Below are 16,045 nucleotides of genomic sequence, written 5' to 3'. Positions count from 1 at the left end.
AACTGAAAAATTGGACGTGCAAAATTATTCAGCCCCTTTACTTTCAGTGCAGCAAACTCTCCAGAAGTTCAGTGAGGATCTCTGAATGATATAAATACAATCCACCTGTGTGTAATCAAGTCTCCGTATAAATGCACCTGCACTGTGATAGTCTCAGAGGTCCGTCAAAAGCGCAGAGAGCATCATGAAGAACAAGGAACACACCAGGCAGGTCCGATATACTGTTGTGAAGAAGTTTAAAGCCGAATTTGGATACAAAAAGATTTCCCAAGCTTTAAACATCCCAAGGAGCACAGTGCAAGCGATAATATTGAAATGGAAGGAGTATCAGACCACTGCAAATCTACCAAGACCTGGCCGTCCCTCTAAACTTTCAGCTCATACAAGGAGAAGACTGATCAGAGATGCAGCCAAGAGGCCCATGATCACTCTGGATGAACTGCAGAGATCTACAGCTGAGGTGGGAGACTCTGTCCATAGGACAACAATCAGTCGTATATTGCACAAATCTGTCCGTTATGGAAGAGTGGCAAGAAGAAAGCCATTTCTTAAAGATATCCATAAAAAGTGTTGTTTAAAGTTTGCCACAAGCCACCTGGGAGACACACCAAACATGTGGAAGAAGGTGCTCTGGTCAGATGAAACCAAAATTGAACTTTTTGGCAACAATGCAAAACGTTATGTTTGGCGTAAAAGCAACACAGCTGAACACACCATCCCCACTGTCAAACATGGTGGTGGCAGCATCATGGTTTGGGCCTGCTTTTCTTCAGCAGGGACAGGGAAGATGGTTAAAATTGATGGGAAGATGGATGGAGCCAAATACAGGACCATTCTGGAAGAAAACCTGATGGAGTCTGCAAAAGACCTGAGACTGGGACGGAGATTTGTCTTCCAACAAGACAATGATCCAAAACATAAAGCAAAATCTACAATGGAATGGTTCAAAAATAAACATATCCAGGTGTTAGAATGGCCAAGTCAAAGTCCAGACCTGAATCCAATCGAGAATCTGTGGAAAGAACTGAAAACTGCTGTTCACAAATGCTCTCCATCCAACCTCACTGAGCTCGAGCTGTTTTGCAAGGAGGAATGGGAAAACATTTCAGTCTCTCGATGTGCAAAACTGATAGAGACATACCCCAAGCGACTTACAGCTGTAATCGCAGCAAAAGGTGGCGCTACAAAGTATTAACTTAAGGGTTAAGGGGGCTGAATAATTTTGCACGCCCAATTGTTCAGTTTTTGATTTGTTAAAAAAGTTTGAAATATCCAATAAATGTCGTTCCACTTCATGATTGTGTCCCACTTGTTGTTGATTCTTCACAAAAAAATACAGTTTTATATCTTTATGTTTGAAGCCTGAAATGTGGCAAAAGGTTGCAAAGTTCAAGGGGGCCGAATACTTTCGCAAGGCACTGTAAACCATGGTAATAATACTGGTAAATAACCTCATCTCTTGTCTCAATCCTCTTCATGGTAATAATAGTGGTAAATAACCTCGTCTCCTGTCTCCATCCTCTTCATGGTAATAATACTGGTAAATAACCTCATCTCCTGTCTCCATCCTCTTCATGGTAATAATACTGGTAAATAACCTCGTCTCCTGTCTCCATCCTCTTCATGGTAATAATACTGGTAAATGACCTCATCTCCTGTCTCCATCCTCTTCATGGTAATAATAGTGGTAAATAACCTCATCTCCTGTCTCCATCCTCTTCATGGTAATAATAGTGGTAAATAACCTCATCTCCTGTCTCCATCCTCTTCATGGTAATAATAGTGGTAAATAACCTCATCTCTTGTCTCAATCCTCTTCATGGTAATAATACTGGTAAATAACCTCATCTCCTGTCTCCATCCTCTTCATGGTAATAATACTGGTAAATAACCTCATCTCCTGTCTCCATCCTCTTCATGGTAATAATAGTGGTAAATAACCTCGTCTCCTGTCTCCATCCTCTTCATGGTAATAATAGTGGTAAATAACCTCATCTCCTGTCTCCATCCTCTTCATGGTAATAATACTGGTAAATAACCTCGTCTCCTGTCTCCATCCTCTTCATGGTAATAATACTGGTAAATGACCTCATCTCCTGTCTCCATCCTCTTCATGGTAATAATACTGGTAAATAACCTCATCTCCTGTCTCCATCCTCTTCATGGTAATAATAGTGGTAAATAACCTCGTCTCCTGTCTCCATCCTCTTCATGGTAATAATAGTGGTAAATAACCTCATCTCCTGTCTCCATCCTCTTCATGGTAATAATAGTGGTAAATAACCTCATCTCCTGTCTCCATCCTCTTCATGGTAAACCATGGTAATAATTAAGCAATAAGGTCTGAGGTGTGGCATATGGCTGATATACCACTGCTAAGGGCTGTTCTTATGCACAATGCAGTGCAGAGTGCCTGGACACAGCCCTTACTTAGCCTTTGTATATTGGTCACATATAAACTAGTTACCAACAAATCGAGCAGTAAATATACATGTTTTATCATACGCGTTGTATACGGTAGGATATACCACAGCTGTCAGCCAATAAGAATTCAGGACTCAAACCACCCAGTTTATAATGGTAAATAACCTGTGCATGTGGGTTTTAGAGAAGTGTTTCAGAGCAGTGTTGTTGTTGTTTTTTACTCGAACCAATGGAGCTTGAAAACCTGTCAACAATCCATGAGAAAGACCCTAGGAGATATGTGGTAAAGCCTTTCAACATGTTCGAAACCAGAGCCTTCTAATTGGACTCCTGACCTAATTGGCCAATGATAATAGTCATATGTCATCCCAGAGCCCCAGGGAGATAATGTCTTTATCTAAACATAGTGGTCAGTCCATAGAGGTAGGAAGAGGCCTCATCTCCTACTTTAAAATGGTGGAAACCATCAATGGCAATGTCCGCGCTAAGATGGGTTGTATTTGTCCAGAGCTCTCGTTCGACCTCCATGGGTCAGTCTCCGGAAGAGAGGGAGCTGAGATCCTTGTATCCTCTCCAATACAAGACTGTAGCCAAAACTACAATCCAGCCTTTAGCTGGGGTCAAACACTGACCGCCTCCCTCCCTTGAGGAGCCACTGCAATAATAGAACAGTATAGATGACCACATCAATGCTTTGGGAGTTTGGAGAGTTAACATTGTCTAATGCTGCATTCATTACACTAATGTTACTGGCAGGTTGTCCATATGTCCAGCTTTCCTTGTCAAAGCCCCCCCCCACCTGTCATCAACTTTCCTTGTCAAAGCCCCACCCCCTCACCTGTCATCAACTTTCCTTGTCAAAGCCCCCCCCCCCCACCTGTCATCAACTTTCCTTGTCAAAAGCCCCCCCCCCCCCCCCCCCCCCCCCCCGGCTTTGAATTGGCCTGTTGTGTAGTCTATAGCTGGAATGTGAATTGTGGAGAGTGTACAACGTGTTGTGTGTGTGTGTGGCTTGAATCCTCTCCTTGTCCTGCTGAATAACCTCTGGCTGGCGCTAGCTAACTCGATAGCTGTTAGCATCATCTAAGCCCCCAGTCATCTAACAAACAAATTAGTTGCAACGCAGCTCAGACTGACTGTGTGTGGAGGAGGAATTCCTCTGGAATAAAAACACTGGGGTCAGCTGGAACGGATCGCTGCAGGACACACACACACACACACACACACACACACACACACACAGTTTATTTGTCTGGAATTACTGTAGACATGTTTGTCCGACAGACTAGTGAGTAATGATGCAGCTAATAGTCTAAATGGGGTGAAGAGGAAGACCGACAGAGTGAAACGAAAGAGACATTCTCTCCATTTATTACATTAGACTAAATATCAGGAATTACATTGTTTTTCCTCTCAACACTTAATGAGAAACGAGGGAGGGATACACCGACGAACAAAAATGTTCCTGACAGAAACGGTGGCGCAGCTCTACTCCCGGACCTCAGCATGCCGCAAGGCTGTGTGTGTGTGTGTGTGTGTGAGCGAGCGTCTCTCATCTCATGATCTCATCTCTGTCTCCTCAGGGCGTATCCTGGACCTGAAGACAGGAACAGTGAAGAAAGAGGGGCAACAGTCGTCTATGAGGATGTGCATGGGCTCCAGACGATCCTTCATCTGCAGAATGAGGTGTGTCTCTGTCTGTGTGTCATTCCTCCATGAGCACATGGATGGTCTTTGCCTGTCTTAGGTGTGTGTGTGTGTGTGAGCGCAAGTGTGCACAATATATCAACTGGATCCATCTCTCCATCTGCGGGAGATTTAAAGTGTTAAGTGATAAACACCTGTGTTGTAGACTCACTCCCAATAGGACTCATCCATCCTCTAACTCTTGGAACTACCCATCCTGGATCCGGGAGAATTGTCATCAACTACACTAGTTAGCATAGCGCAACGGCCAAATAATCTTACTAGAAAATATTAATATTCATGAAATCACAAGTGAAATATAGCGAAACACAGCTTAGCCTTTTGTTAATCACCTGGCCACTTACGCAATGTGGTCCTTCTTCATTCTTCAACATTCTTCAACATAAAGGTGTGAAACTACGTCTAAAGGCTGTAGACACCTTAGGGAAGACGTAGAAAAAGGAATCTGGTTGATATCCCTTTCAATGGCCAATAGGGATGCATAGGAACACAACGGTTTCAAAATATGAGTCACTTCCTGATTGGATTTTTCTTAGGCTTTCGCCTGCAATATCAGTTCTACTCACAGACAATATTTTTACAGTTCTGGAAACTTTAGAGTGTTTTCTATCCTAAGCTGTCAATTATATGCATATTCTAGCATCTGGTCCTGAGAAATAGGCCGTTTACTTTGGGAACGTTAATTTTTCCAAAAATAAAAAGAGTGTCCCTTAGCTTCAAGAGGTTCAAACTTAGTCATCTCTGATATGTAGATACCTTTGTCTCCCTACATCCGCAATCATCCAGTCTTTGGTTCACACCTGCCTGGGAGATGCGTTCTGTATCCCAAATGGCCTATTCCCTATATAGTGCACTACTTCTGACCAGGACCCATAGTGCACTACATAGGGAATAGGGTGTCATTTGGGACGTAGACTGTGATGTGCGTGTAGCCATAATCAATTTCACCCCCCCGCGGCCATCGAGCCGTATGCTTTCCCCCCCGCGGCCATCGAGCCGTACACTTTCCCCCCGCGGCCGTACGCTTTCCCCCCGTATGCTTTCCCCCCGTGGCCATCGAGCCGTACGCTTTCCCCCCCCGCGGCCATCGAGCCATATGCTTTCCCTCCTCAACCATCGAGCCATATGCTTTCCCCCCACGGCCATCGAGCCATATGCTTTCCCCCCACGGCCATCGAGCCATATGCTTTCCCCCCGCGACCCACGTATGCTTTCCCCTCACGGCCATCGAGCCATATGCTTTCCCCCCGCGGGGGGAAAGCCGTATGCTTTCCCCCCGTATGCTTTCTATCCCCAAGATGATGTGAAGACGCACCATTGGTTAAAGTGATGGATGCTTCCATAGCTCACACATCATTATGTATGACCTATCCTGCTGCAGATATATCCATAATGTCGGGAATCCAGTTTAGAATCCCCCCCTGGGTGGGTGTGTTTGTGGCATGCACCACCGCCCCCTCCCACTGGCTTCAACCCTGAGCACTACTTTTGTTTATTTCATTCTCTCAGGATGTTTAGAAATCTAGAAACCGGTTCCCCTAATACCCACAGATTGACCGCTAAAATGTTTTTGAACTTAAATGTTTGACTCAAGCGGGTTTTAAAAAACCCAGACCACTGACACGTGTCTCCCCGATATTTCCGATGCGGCCTGGCGTGCCTAAAGCCTCGTTAGCACAGGAATGGAGATGTTTGTGTTTGTTGTCTGCTTCACTCACATTACACAGATGCTAATCACGCTTTGTTAGGACGACTGGAATGTGTGTGTGTCTTTTGTTCCTTTTGCTATTTAGGCCGCTTGGCAAATTGAAAACAGCATGCAGGGATGACTGTCTGCACTCTGCGGTGACCACAGCTGAGAATACACAACACACACACACAGAGCCCCGAACAGCATGCCATGCAACCAAGTGGAAAGGAATTGTTCATTTTTCAACATCATTTCAGGGAAGCTAATATTAGCTAACTCCAGAAGAGTAGAAGATACTGTCCTCTTGAACCTTTTGTTGATCAGTGGAAAAACCCAGGTTGTCCCTCCTCTCTGCTCTCAATAATACCTGACTCACCCGCTGAAAGAAACTCATGTCAAATGGCTTCCATCTTGGTTTCCATACTGTGAGACTGTGTAGACTTGGTTACAGCAGTTAAAGCTGACATCACCATAAATCCCTTCTGCTTCTTTTAAACTTCCTTAATCCAGGTTCTCAGGTCTCTGTGAGATACAGTCTGTTCTATAAGAGAGACCTGGTCCCTCTACATTTCTATGCAGTCATCTAATCAGTACACGTGTCATTTAGCAGACACAAAAACACAAACACACACAAAAGCAGGTTCAGATTTCAAATGTATTGTTCTCATTGAGGAGAATCCTATCCACAGCAACATGGCAACACACCAAACAAGATTTTCCAATAACACTCACCATGCTTGTGTTCCAAATGGCACCTTATTCCCTATATAGTTCATAGGGCTCTGGTCTAAAGTAGTGCGCTATATAGGGAATAGGGTGCAATTTGTCCTGCATTCATAGTCTCACACAGCGAACATAACAGTACATTATATAATGTCAGGCACTGGTTATTTGTTCTGTGTGCGTGTGTGTGTGTGTTCTGGTTTATGGTCCATACACCTCATCAGTGCTGTGGGTTGACATGTCCCCAGTTCAGCAGCTCTTGTGTTCTAGCTCTCTGGTCTGAACATCTCTCTGTTTTCAGTGGCACTGATTAACATTAGTCTCTGTCTCCTCCCACTCCGTTCCTTTCTCTGTGTGTCTGTCTGTTTCTGCATTCATACCTGTGGGGGTGGACTACACGTGTGCCAAATGGGAGCCCTAGGCCCAGAGTTAGCATTGTATGTGTGACGTATAGCAGGCTTCCCCAACTGGCGGCCCGCGGGTGATTTTATTTGCCCCTCCCAAGTATTCGTAGAAAAAAAAAATGACATGACTGTTAAACAGCAGCAAATCAGCTCCAAGTGATGCACATTTTGGAAATCTGTTCCAAAGTATTCCCACGCATACCAGAGAGAGATGTGATCCTATACACCAAAGTATTCCCACCCATACCAAAGAGATGTGATCCTATACACCAAAGTATTCCCACGCATACCAGAGAGAGATGTGATCCTATACACCAAAGTATTCCCACGCATACCAAAGAGATGTGATCCTATACACCAAAGTATTCCCACGCATACCAGAGAGATGTGATCCTATACACCAAGGTTTTCCCACGCATACCAAAGAGAGATGTGATCCTATACACCAAAGTATTCCCACGCATACCAAAGAGAGATGTGATCCTATACACCAAAGTATTCCCACGCATACCAAAGAGAGATGTGATCCTATACACCAAAGTATTCCCACGCATACCAAAGAGAGATGTGATCCTGTACACCAAAGTATTCCCACGCATACCAGAGAGATGTGATCCTATACACCAAGGTTTTCCCACGCATACCAAAGAGAGATGTGATCCTATACACCAAAGTATTCCCACGCATACCAAAGAGATGTGATCCTATACACCAAAGTATTCCCACGCATACCAGAGAGAGATGTGATCGTATACACCAAAGTATTCCCACGCATACCAAAGAGATGTGATCCTATACACCAAAGTATTCCCACGCATACCAGAGAGAGATGTGATCCTATACACCAAAGTATTCCCACGCATACCAAAGAGATGTGATCCTATACACCAAAGTATTCCCACGCATACCAGAGAGAGATGTGATCGTATACACCAAAGTATTCCCACGCATACCAAAGAGAGATGTGATCCTATACACCAAAGTATTCCCACGCATACCAAAGAGATGTGATCCTATACACCAAAGTATTCCCACGCATACCAGAGAGATGTGATCCTATACACCAAGGTTTTCCCACGCATACCAAAGAGAGATGTGATCCTATACACCAAAGTATTCCCACGCATACCAAAGAGAGATGTGATCCTATACACCAAAGTATTCCCACGCATACCAAAGAGAGATGTGATCCTATACACCAAAGTATTCCCACGCATACCAAAGAGAGATGTGATCCTGTACACCAAAGTATTCCCACGCATACCAGAGAGAGATGTGATCCTGTACACCAAAGTAGTCCCACGCATACCAGAGAGAGATGTGATCGTATACACCAAAGTATTCCCACGCATACCAGAGAGAGATGTGATCGTATACACCAAAGTATTCCCACGCATACCAGAGAGAGATGTGATCGTATACACCAAAGTATTCCCACGCATACCAGAGAGAGATGTGATCCTATACACCAAAGTATTCCCATGCATACCAGAGAGAGATGTGATCCTGTACACCAAAGTAGTCCCACGCATACCAGAGAGAGATGTGATCCTGTACACCAAAGTAGTCCCACGCATACCAGAGAGATGTGATCGTATACACCAAAGTATTCCCATGCATACCAGAGAGAGATGTGATCCTATACAAATGTGAGGTTTGAAATGATTGTTTTGGTCAAATATTCTTCTTGTCAAATATGCAGTCTACAAATTGTGTGATTATGTTCGGACCCCCTGACCATCCGCTCAAGAAAAGATTGTCCCGTGTCTGAATCTAGTTGATGATCTCTGATGTATAGTACACTGTGTTTCTCACAGATCGTCCCGTGTCTGAATCTAGTTGATGATCTCTGATGTACAGTACACTGTGTTTCTCACAGATCGCCCCGTGTCTGAATCTAGTTGATGATCTCTGATGTACAGTACACTGTGTTTCTCACAGATCGTCCCGTGTCTGAATCTAGTTGATGATCTCTGATGTATAGTACACTGTGTTTCTCACAGATCGTCCCGTGTCTGAATCTAGTTGATGATCTCTGATGTACAGTACACTGTGTTTCTCACAGATCGTCCCGTGTCTGAATCTAGTTGATGATCTCTGATGTACAGTACACTGTGTTTCTCACAGATCGTCCCGTGTCTGAATCTAGTTGATGATCTCTGATGTACAGTACACTGTGTTTCTCACAGATTGTCCCGTGTCTGAATCTAGTTGATGATCTCTGATGTACAGTACACTGTGTTTCTCACAGATCGTCCCGTGTCTGAATCTAGTTGATGATCTCTGATGTACAGTACACTGTGTTTCTCACAGATCGTCCCGTGTCTGAATCTAGTTGATGATCTCTGATGTACAGTACACTGTGTTTCTCACAGATTGTCCCGTGTCTGAATCTAGTTGATGATCTCTGATGTACAGTACACTGTGTTTCTCACAGATCGTCCCGTGTCTGAATCTAGTTGATGATCTCTGATGTACAGTACACTGTGTTTCTCACAGATCGTCCCGTGTCTGAATCTAGTTGATGATCTCTGATGTACAGTACACTGTGTTTCTCACAGATCGTCCCGTGTCTGAATCTAGTTGATGATCTCTGATGTACAGTACGCTGTGTTTCTCACAGATCGTCCCGTGTCTGAATCTAGTTGATGATCTCTGATGTACAGTACGCTGTGTTTCTCACAGATCGTCCCGTGTCTGAATCTAGTTGATGATCTCTGATGTACAGTACACTGTGTTTCTCACAGATCGCCCCGTGTCTGAATCTAGTTGATGATCTCTGATGTACAGTACACTGTGTTTCTCACAGATCGTCCCGTGTCTGAATCTAGTTGATGATCTCTGATGTACAGTACACTGTGTTTCTCACAGATCGTCCCGTGTCTGAATCTAGTTGATGATCTCTGATGTACAGTACACTGTGTTTCTCACAGATCGTCCCGTGTCTGAATCTAGTTGATGATCTCTGATGTACAGTACACTGTGTTTCTCACAGATCGTCCCGTGTCTGAATCTAGTTGATGATCTCTGATGTACAGTACACTGTGTTTCTCACAGATCGTCCCGTGTCTGAATCTAGTTGATGATCTCTGATGTACAGTACACTGTGTTTCTCACAGATCGTCCCGTGTCTGAATCTAGTTGATGATCTCTGATGTACAGTACACTGTGTTTCTCACAGATCGTCCCGTGTCTGAATCTAGTTGATGATCTCTGATGTACAGTACACTGTGTTTCTCACAGATCGTCCCGTGTCTGAATCTAGTTGATGATCTCTGATGTACAGTACACTGTGTTTCTCACAGATCGTCCCGTGTCTGAATCTAGTTGATGATCTCTGATGTACAGTACACTGTGTTTCTCACAGATCGTCCCGTGTCTGAATCTAGTTGATGATCTCTGATGTACAGTACACTGTGTTTCTCACAGATCGTCCCGTGTCTGAATCTAGTTGATGATCTCTGATGTACAGTACACTGTGTTTCTCACAGATCGTCCCGTGTCTGAATCTAGTTGATGATCTCTGATGTACAGTACACTGTGTTTCTCACAGATCATCCCGTGTCTGAATCTAGTTGATGATCTCTGATGTACAGTACACTGTGTTTCTCACAGATCGTCCCGTGTCTGAATCTAGTTGATGATCTCTGATGTACAGTACACTGTGTTTCTCACAGATCATCCCGTGTCTGAATCTAGTTGATGATCTCTGATGTACAGTACACTGTGTTTCTCACAGATCATCCCGTGTCTGAATCTAGTTGATGATCTCTGATGTACAGTACACTGTGTTTCTCACAGATCGCCCCGTGTCTGAATCTAGTTGATGATCTCTGATGTACAGTACGCTGTGTGTTTCTCTTCAGATGTGGCAGCACACCACTGGACCACATCTCTCTCAACCGACTGTCCAACATGAGGAAGAGATACAGGTGAGACACTTTACTATTCCTATCTTTCTCTTTTACTAGATGTTCTTCTCCCCTGTCTCAATATGGCCTCAGAAATAAATAAGTTACCAGTGATTTAGCTCTTCAGAGATTACTTCACTGGAATGTTTTTATTTAGAGGGTCATAATGCGACGGCTCCCATTTTACTTTTGTAACTACATTGTCCAGCAGACAAATGAAAACTATGGCCTGCACTCACATGACTGTGTTTTGTTGATTGTGCCTAAGGTCCGTACAGAGCTAGGGAAAAAGCTTTCCAGTTCTCTGCACCTTTCTCTTGGAACAAGCTTCAGGGCCTGAAATGACAGGAGCGTGTCCCTTTTTAAATGAGTTTAAAGCTAGGTTGAACACTATGATGGAAAATTAAGTTGCACCACACTTTCACAAACCATCTTGCTGTAGTGTTTTATGTTGTAAATGTGTCTGCAACTTTGTGTGCTGCTATTTTGGCCAGGTCTTGAACAAATCTAAATGAGACTAACCTCGTCAAATTAACATCAAACATTTTTCTAAAGCCCTTTTTATTTCAGCAGTTGTCACCGTGCTTTACAGATACCCAGCCTGAAACCCCACAGAGCAAGCAGTGTAGATGTAGACGTACAGTGGCCAGGAACATCTCCCTAGAAAGGCAGGAACCTAGGAAGAAACCTAGTAAGGAACCAGGCTAGCAGATAAATCTTCTCCCTCTTCTTCTCCTCCTCTCTCTACCTCTTCTCTCCTCCCCCCATCTCCCTTCATCTTGTTTGTTTGTGTGTACGTTTTTGTTTGCCTGTACAACTTTATGTGTGTAGGGTTTTTTCTGCCATTGAAATCCTTGGGTGGCTGCATAAGAATTGTTATGGTCCAAACATTGTATATAAAAAAGTGTACAAAACATTAGAAACACCTTCCTAATATTGAGTTATACCCCCTTTGGCCCCCAGAACAGCCTCAATTCGTTGGGGCATGGTGTCAATTGTTCCACAGGGAAGCTGGTCTACTCCAATGCTTCCCACAGTTGTCAAGTTGGCTGGAAGTTCTTTGGGTGGTGGACCATTCTTGATACACAGGAAACTGTTGAGTGTGAAAAACCCAGCAGCATTGCAGTTCTTGACACAATCAAACCGATGCGCCTGGCACCTACTACAATACCCCATTCCACTTAAATATTTTTTCACCCTCTGAATGGCACACATACACTATCCATGTCTCAAGGTTTAAAAATCCTTCTTTATCCTGTCTCCTCCCCTTCATCTACGCTGATTGAAGTGTAGCGACATCAATAAGGATCATATCTTTCACCTGGATTCACCTGGTCAGTCTGTCATGGAAAGAGCTGGTGTATATTTTTTTACAATATCATCTTTGACAACTAATGATCACCGAAATAAAAGCTAGACAGTCAGGGAGAGTTGAACATTCCTCAATGAATTTAGCTGTGTTGATGTTGTTAAGATGTTTGAGAGAAAGAACACAGCATTAGCCATGGCAAAATGCATAGAAATTAGCTTTAAAACGGCAACATTTCTCTATCGGCTTCATGGCAGAATATGTAGAATCAGAGGAAATTAGCTTGAAAACCGCAACATTTCTCTGTCAGTTTCATGGAAAAATGTATGGAATTATAGAATTGCAGGAAATTGGCTTTAAAAAAAACATTTTTCATGCACACCTGCCACGCCCACAACCTAAGCCCATTATTGATCCATTAAAAACCCTGGTGTGTGTTGTTAAATGTGTGTGTAATCTGATTGTTTCTAGGAACGGTCTGGGACCCTCGAAGGAGGGAGAGGATCAGTACTCTGTGGTGCACTGTACCGGCTACATCAAAGCATGGCCCCCAGCAGGTATCTACTGACCATACACAACCTTTTATCTCCCTAACTAGGTCAACTAATATATTTGTTGATGCTAGCAGTGTGTGGGTCTTCCATTCAAAACATTGACAACAGTGGTGGTAGTAGAACACACACACACAAACACCATACACACATACACACACACAAACACCATACACACATACACATTCACACACACACACAAACACCATACACACATACAGTAGAACACACACACACAAACACCATACACACATACACATTCACACACACACACAAACACCATACACACACACAAACACCATACACACATTCACATTCACAGGCACACCATACACACATACACATTCACACACACAAACACCATACACACATACACACACACACACAAACACCATACACACATTCACATTCACACACACAAACACCATACACACAAACACCATACACACATTCACATTCACACACACACACAAACACCATACACACACACACACACACACACACACACACACAAACACCATACACACATACACATTCACACACAAACACCATACACACATACACATACACACACACACAAACACCATACACACATACACATTCACTCACACACACACACAAACACCATACACACATACTGTAGAACACACACACACAAACACCATACACACATACACATTCACACACACACACAAACACCATACACACATGCAGTAGAACACACACACACAAACACCATACACACATGCTGTAGAACACACACACACACAAACACCATACACACATGCTGTAGAACACACACACACACACACAAACACCATACACACACACACACAAACACCACACACACACACACAAACACCATACACACATACACATTCACACACACACACAAACACCATACACACATACACATTCACACACATACACAAACACCATACACACATACACATTCACACACACACACAAACACCATACACACGTACACATTCACACACACACACAAACACCATACACACATTCACACACACACACAAACACCATACACACATACACATTCACACACACACACAAACACCATACACACATACACATTCACACACACACAAACACCATACATGTTTTAAACATTATATTCCATACATCCCTCAGGTTCAATGAAATGGTGAGATCGTGAGGTCTGGGATGTTTCTTTAGTCACACACACACACACTGACAGAGGTGACGTGGCATCCAGGATGGATGGGGGACAGAGATCACACATGACCTCGGATGCACTCGTTGACACACACACTCCAAATCTTTCAAGTGTTTACAGAGTCACGCAACCCCCCGGCCTGGAATACTGTCTGCAATTCCCATGAGTGTTTTGGGATTCAGAACCAGGTGTCTAGATGGGGGGGGTTTGAGCAACTTTCAGCATCACAGTATGAAATGTATTTCAACTGCTTTGAGGCTGTACTGAATGATTCCCAGAATCCCCGATCACACGGACATGCCACATGTGTGGAAATCGTTGACACATGTTTAACTTCCTGGGACGTAAATAGACCAGTGGAATGTTCTGGACCGTTAGTCTATCGCTCGTCCACTATCAGTCTTAAGGTACTAAATCGGGCGTATCACCCGTGTGCACACACACTTAGACCCTCCATCCTTCTGGGTTCTGATAACAGCTCAGGAACTGGTAGAATGTAGCTCATGTCTCATGTCGGTACTTCTGGGTCCATGTTCAGAAAGCGTCTCAGATTAGGAGTGCTGATCTAGGATCAGGTCCCCCCTGTCCATGTAAAAGGCAATCCTAGATGAGCTCTCCTTCTCTGAGTGTCTTTCTGAACCAAGGCCCTGGGGAGACTAAAGTGGACGGAGGTCAGGGAGTAGGATGGATGGAATGGCTGGGATGGAACATCAAAATGATAGTTGTGTATATTATTGAATCTAGATGGATGTGTCCCAATTGGCACCTTATTCACATATGGCTCTGGTCAAAAGTAGTGCACTATACAGGGAATATAGTGCCATTTGGGCCGCAGACTACTTCTTGCATTGATGTGGCTGGCGAGTTGGTTGACTATGCAAGTAAAAGTCCTCAACACACTTTTTTTAGTTTTTTTCCCAGTTTTTTTTATATATTTGTCATTTGAAAGATTATACAGACAATAAGACAAACAGATAGAAAAACACACTGATCCCCTACTGGAGGGGAGAGGAGATGAAAGGAGAGGAGAGAGAGACCTGTGAACAGTCTTCATTATGACTAATAGGTGTTTTTGTGTTGTCAAGGAAACAACAAAGGAATTCATTACTGTGGGAAACTGATATCAACATTTAAATCAAGGAAAACTTAAACTCTCTCTTGCCCATTCTCTTTCCCTCCTTCTCTCCCTCCTTCCATTTGTGATGTATATGAATGTTGATACAGGCAGTAAGAGTTTTGGGATATTTGTTCCGAATGATTTGCAGAGATTCGTAGAGACTGTGTGTGTTTGTGTGATTTATCTGCTTGTGTCTCAGCTTTTCTGGAGAAAGCAGCTTGTACAGCACACTGGTACGGTACTAGACTACACAGTGTCATGCTGGAAATATACACCACACTGGTACGGTACTAGACTACACAGTGTCACGCTGGAAATATACACCACACTGCTACGGTACTAGACTACACAGTGTCATGCTGGAAATATACACCACACTGCTACAGTACTAGACTACACAGTGTCACGCTGGAAATATACACCACACTGCTACGGTACTAGACTACACAGTGTCACACTGGAAATATACACCACACTGCTACGGTACTAGACTACACAGTGTCACACTGGAAATATACACCACACTGCTACGGTACTAGACTACACAGTGTCACGCTGGAAATATACACCACACTGCTACGGTACTAGACTACACAGTGTCACGCTGGAAATATACACCACACTGCTACGGTACTAGACTACACAGTGTCACGCTGGAAATATACACCACACTGCTACGGTACTAGACTACACAGTGTCATGCTGGAAATATACACCACACTGGTACGGTACTAGACTACACAGTGTCACGCTGGAAATATACACCACACTGGTACGGTACTAGACTACACCGTGTCATGCTGGAAATATACACCACACTGCTACGGTACTAGACTACACAGTGTCATGCTGGAAATATACACCACACTGCTACGGTACTAGACTACACAGTGTCACACTGGAAATATACACCACACTGGTACGGTACTAGACTACACCGTGTCACGCTGGAAATATACACCACACTGGTACGGTACTAGACTACACAGTGTCATGCTGGAAATATACACC

At 43.7% G+C, this 16,045-nt stretch overlaps 1 protein-coding gene across 8 annotated transcripts in view; it reads left to right on the top strand.

Moving 5' to 3' along the window:
• LOC110526723 (aryl-hydrocarbon receptor nuclear translocator 2) overlaps positions 1 to 16,045 on the top strand; it is a 123,191-nt gene that overhangs the window by 30,425 nt on the left and 76,721 nt on the right. For all 8 annotated transcript variants that reach the window (XM_090239159.1, XM_090239156.1, XM_090239154.1 and 5 more), the window contains 3 exons: positions 4,008 to 4,110; positions 10,815 to 10,880; positions 12,640 to 12,725. In XM_090239159.1, coding sequence (XP_090095285.1) covers positions 4,008 to 4,110; positions 10,815 to 10,880; positions 12,640 to 12,725 — 255 coding nt within the window. The remainder of the gene's footprint in view (positions 1 to 4,007; positions 4,111 to 10,814; positions 10,881 to 12,639; positions 12,726 to 16,045) is intronic.

Source organism: Oncorhynchus mykiss, chromosome 6 (assembly GCF_057628025.1).
Source record: "Oncorhynchus mykiss isolate SJ-2025 chromosome 6, ASM5762802v1, whole genome shotgun sequence".
Lineage (NCBI taxonomy): Eukaryota > Metazoa > Chordata > Actinopteri > Salmoniformes > Salmonidae > Oncorhynchus > Oncorhynchus mykiss.
Note: the sequence above shows the minus strand (reverse complement) of the source record. Positions and strands in the feature narration are given on the sequence as shown.